The sequence below is a fragment of the Octopus bimaculoides genome, chromosome 6, assembly GCF_001194135.2.
Source record: "Octopus bimaculoides isolate UCB-OBI-ISO-001 chromosome 6, ASM119413v2, whole genome shotgun sequence".
NCBI lineage: Eukaryota > Metazoa > Mollusca > Cephalopoda > Octopoda > Octopodidae > Octopus > Octopus bimaculoides.
The window spans coordinates 103,868,767-103,873,504 of record NC_068986.1 but is presented as its reverse complement, the minus strand read 5'-3'; the positions used below and the strand labels follow the sequence as shown (position 1 = coordinate 103,873,504).

The following is a 4,738-nucleotide window of genomic DNA, read 5'->3' as shown; positions in this document are numbered from 1 at the left end:
ATATATATATATATATATATATATATAAATTTCGAATAACGAGAACGAGTGCTCAACACCGCACTGGTGAATAAAATTTCTTTCGAGTAAAAAGTAAAAGACGAAGACCAAAGTTAACTTCGGCGGAATTTAGACTCCGAATGTAACGATGGACGAAATGCCGTTAAGCATTTTTTCCGGCGTGCTAACCTGATCGTCATCTTACCGAGATATCACTATTGGTTTCAAGCTTTGGCACAAAGCCAGCAGTTTCGGGGAAGGAGTAAGTCGGATACATTGACCCTAGTGCTCAACTGGTATTTATTTAATCGACCCCAGACAATGATTAAATCGTCATTCACCTCCTTCCGTGATTATGAATAAGTAGCCTCGTGGTTAGGAAGTTCGGCTCAAGTCAGTAAGGTCGTGGACTTAATTCTTGAACCAAGCAGTAATGTACTTTATTTACCATTGCTCCAGTCTGCTCCTCTGAAAGGAATAACTGCGTCTGATTCTGCAGCACTCTCTCCCACCAGTTACCATACCTGAATTGTTCCACAGCATCAAAGTTTTAGCGAGCCAAGAAGATGCCTATGTCAGTATGCGACTACATAAGCACCCCGTATCGTTTGCGAAAGCTTATGGTACACGTTACCAAGCCGACCCATGAGATTTCCTGTTACATTGTTTTTTGTTATGTACAGTCCAATGGTGGAGCCTTGTACCTTTCTTAGAATCCAGCTTCTTCAAAGCAAGAATTTAAATAATTAAAAAACAGAAAATGATCATATATACACAGTTTCAAAGAGAAAGGTAGATGAGCAATACATACTATATATACTTCATTACCGAAGTATGTATAGCTTTTTGGTTTAAATCCGTTATCCTAGGAAAGCTAGCGAACGTTAGCATCAGCAATATTTAACTCATACCAAATCACATGGAATAAAGATATGAAATGAGGATAATTCTTTTAATCCCACGTAATCTCTAAATCATTAAAGATATAATCATACATGTTCTAGCTATGGCTAGCCTGTCTGTTTTCCTCCCAAAATTTAAAATCCTATTTTACGTAATCCAATGTGATTTTGCATGTTTAAGATACTAGAATGTGATTTAGTTGCTGTTTCTAGAAAATCATGCAACCAAGTAGAAGCTACACGATTCGCTACCATGCATTATATTCCTCTTACATACAAAAAGCAACACATCGTTGACCAGACGTGATAGAAATTATTTTCATACAAATCTAGTTTAAAATGTCTTTGGAAACCCTTACAAATGCCGTCCTGCTGTTTCTTCTGAAGTTAATAACAAAATTAACTGTAGCATTAACTTACGCACTTATTTGAGTTCAAATATATCTATCCTCGCTTATTACAGATTCATTCATCACTGATACGGGATACCGCTCTACGTTCAATTATGAACCATGTTATACTTATCACGGACTGATTTCTGATAACAGGGGTCTACGATAAGTTAAAGATGTTGCTTGGAGTGCAAAGCCATGCCCAAGTGAACATTCACAATGCTCAGGACAACTTAAGGTTGCAGGACGAAACCTTTTTTCCGAATTGTCTGTTATTTATTTACGAATGATTCATTTAACATGGTGTTCTTTGTAACTAAACACCCGTGATACACGAGAATAGATATGTTATTAAATTCAACTACAAACCCATGCCTCTTTGCTGTTGATACAAGTAGCAGTAATATAGTGTTTAATGCTAATTGTAATATCACAGTAATTCCAATGAACGCCAGTGATTGTTTAACACCAACTCAGCCGTAACAGATCACGAGACATATAAACAAATGAGATCTTGGGCTAAGCTTAAGCCGTCGCCATACACTGGCTTAGATAGAGTGTGTTCGCCTGTAGCAGCCCTTGAGTTTGCTATCATCCAATCCCGTGCTTTCAGTCCGGTACACGCTTATACAGCAGACCCAAAAGTGATGTCCCTATAAACGCTTCACTCGAGGCGGACCATCCTGCTCCCCTTCTCGCGATGCTACTATCGCCAGGGTCCACATCCCTGTGAGTCTTTAAAGGATCATCTCTGTAGCAAGTATTCTTGACTAGTTCTCTTATTTCTTTATTGCCCACCAGGGAATACACACAGAGGGGACAAAAAACGACGGACAAAGGGATTAAGTCGATTACATTGACCCCAGTGCGTAACTGGTACTTAATTTATCGACCCCAAAAGGATAAAAGGCGAAGTCGACCTCGGCGGAATGTGAACTCAAAACGTAACGGCAGACGAAATACCGCTAAGCATTTCGCCCGGCGTGCTAACGATTCTGCCAACTCGACGCCTTCTTGGCTAGTTCTCTGATCTGCAGATGCTTTAATCCATTCCTCCCAGCAATCATAGAGATCTTGTAAAGAGTCATAGGCACTGCCCTTCCGCATTTGACAAAGCCATAAAAAATCGAAACCATTCCGTCTTGGACTATATTATCTAATGTGTCCTTCATTTTTTTAACGCGTTGTTCATGCAGATTTGGCTGCTTTATCTATTAAGTCGAGATATCACATAAATTTGCAGTTGTATTTTATTAATGTCTTGATTCGAGGGATATTTGGCCACTTTTTCTAGTAGCTCGATCAACCATGTGAGAGCTCCCTCGTTAGTACTAATGAAAAGTATCTCATACAAAGTTATATCCACAGTAGGATCTGGTCTTAGTAATATCAACTAATGCAACATCGTTATTCATTCATTATTCCCGTAACTTAATATTGCAAGTTTGTGTCTATTTAGTAGCAGTTATTTCTTCTTAAGTGGACTGGTCCACTCTGACATTTATGTCCCGCGGTTACAAATATAGTGTCACCTAGCGAAGTAGCGTGTGTTTTTGACCATCCTGTACAGTAGCCATATTGGCTGCTGTTTTCTTTAAAAGCAATAAACCTTCAACTATACGCAAACACACGTTTATAAAGTGGCTGCCCATTTATTAACTTTATATTCTATTGTTCTTAGTCTGTTTGATTGTATTCAGATTCTTTCGTCAAAACAAGAAATATAGTTACCAGCAAACCTGTACAGAGACCATTACAGCCCTGAAAACGCCTTTATACGTTGAGAGCTACTGTTACATTATATGTTTATTACATATACCACAACACTACAACAATTATATCAATAATTATATGTAATGTACAGGATTCGACTTGCGATGGGCTTTTGTATTACACCACCTACAAGAATTAACCTTGTATCTAGTCAAAAGATTTTAATATTTACTGTTGGTTTTCTTTATTATATAGATTCGATATTATTTATTGTTTTCTTTACAAATGTATCATTTACGAAAAATCATCTGCTGTTAATATTGCAGATATTATTGTCGTTGTTATTGTTCTTGTTGTTGCTGAACTGTTGCCGTTACTTCGTTGTTATTGCTGTTGGTGTTGCTGTCATTATTGATAATTCTATCCTCATGGAAAATGGCTCAATTATTATTATTATTATTATTATTATTATTATTATTATTATTATTATTATTATTATTTGTTAATATCGAGGGCTTGATGCTTCAGTGGTCTAATTTACAGCTGGGTACGTTGGAACGAAAATCGCATCGTTGTTTATCAGGGTTGAACACTGTACCTGAAGCACACCGTTGAGGGTTCTGGTCATTTGAATCGCAGGATATATACTGGCTGCAGTCACCTGGATAAGTGATAAGGATGTGGCCTTTACCTCGCGCTACATCGCACTCTGATCGGAATTTACTGAGCTTTGCTGTTATGAAAAAAAAAAAAGAGAAAAATATGATGTATAAATTTAGCTTTATCTGGATATTAATTAGTTTCCCTTTCTAGTTTTCAATGTTACATTCTATGTACACACGCACACAGTTGCACACACGGGTACATACACACACAAACATACACACATTCACAAAGACACAAATATATTTCTTATACAAACATATAACAATCACATGCGGGACTCAGTGTTTCCCGGCAAGCCAGCGGAGTGAAGTTATCTCATATATATAATACGCATATTTGTGTTAGGTTGTTCTGTGTACGGTTGTTGATGTTGAATTCAGAATCTATATTTCCACCATGATAGTAAGTTATAGTGCATACATGAGGTGACAGCCCGAGGGATATGCACTTGAGTGCATATTCGTGCGTCTTTGTACAGACGTGAATGAAAATGAGTAGAGGTACGGAGAGGATCAAACTGATATTCTCTCTCTATCTCTCTCGCTCTCTGTCTTTCTGTGTTTGTATGGAGGAGTATTTAATTTGTGTGTGGGAGTAGCTGGATGGTTGAGATTGCATAGAAATAAGGCACCTGAAAAATATTCTAGTTGTAATGTGGTGCAATGTTGAGAATAGTCAATAAAGATTAAAATAAAATAGCAACGATATGGGGCGGAAAATCAACGGTAAGGTAAATATTAGAGAAAATACAAACTACTTAGAAAAGCAATAATAACTTGTTTGTAAAGTGCAGACATGTAAAAAGGAAACATTGTCAATACGTCATTTTAAACTATGTAATTACATATGAACAAACCTCATAATGGAAACCGTTTAAGTATAATTATTTTATAAAACCTGTACGAGCTGTGTGTAGGTTGGAGCTATTAAAGTATACACACCCACACACACACACACACACACACACATTCACATATACACACAGATGTATGTATGTAGGTAGGTATGTACATGTCTGTGTGTATATATATATATATATATATATATATATATATATATATATAT

General features: G+C 36.9%; 1 protein-coding gene across 1 annotated transcript in view; it reads right to left on the bottom strand.

Moving 5' to 3' along the window:
- Positions 1-3,300: 3,300 nt before the first annotated feature.
- LOC128248078 (protein obstructor-E-like) overlaps positions 3,301-4,738 on the bottom strand; it is a 4,559-nt gene continuing 3,121 nt past the window's right edge. The window contains exon 3 of the mRNA XM_052968498.1: positions 3,301-3,740. Within this exon, the coding sequence (XP_052824458.1) occupies positions 3,532-3,740 (209 nt within the window). The 3' untranslated portion in view covers positions 3,301-3,531. The remainder of the gene's footprint in view (positions 3,741-4,738) is intronic.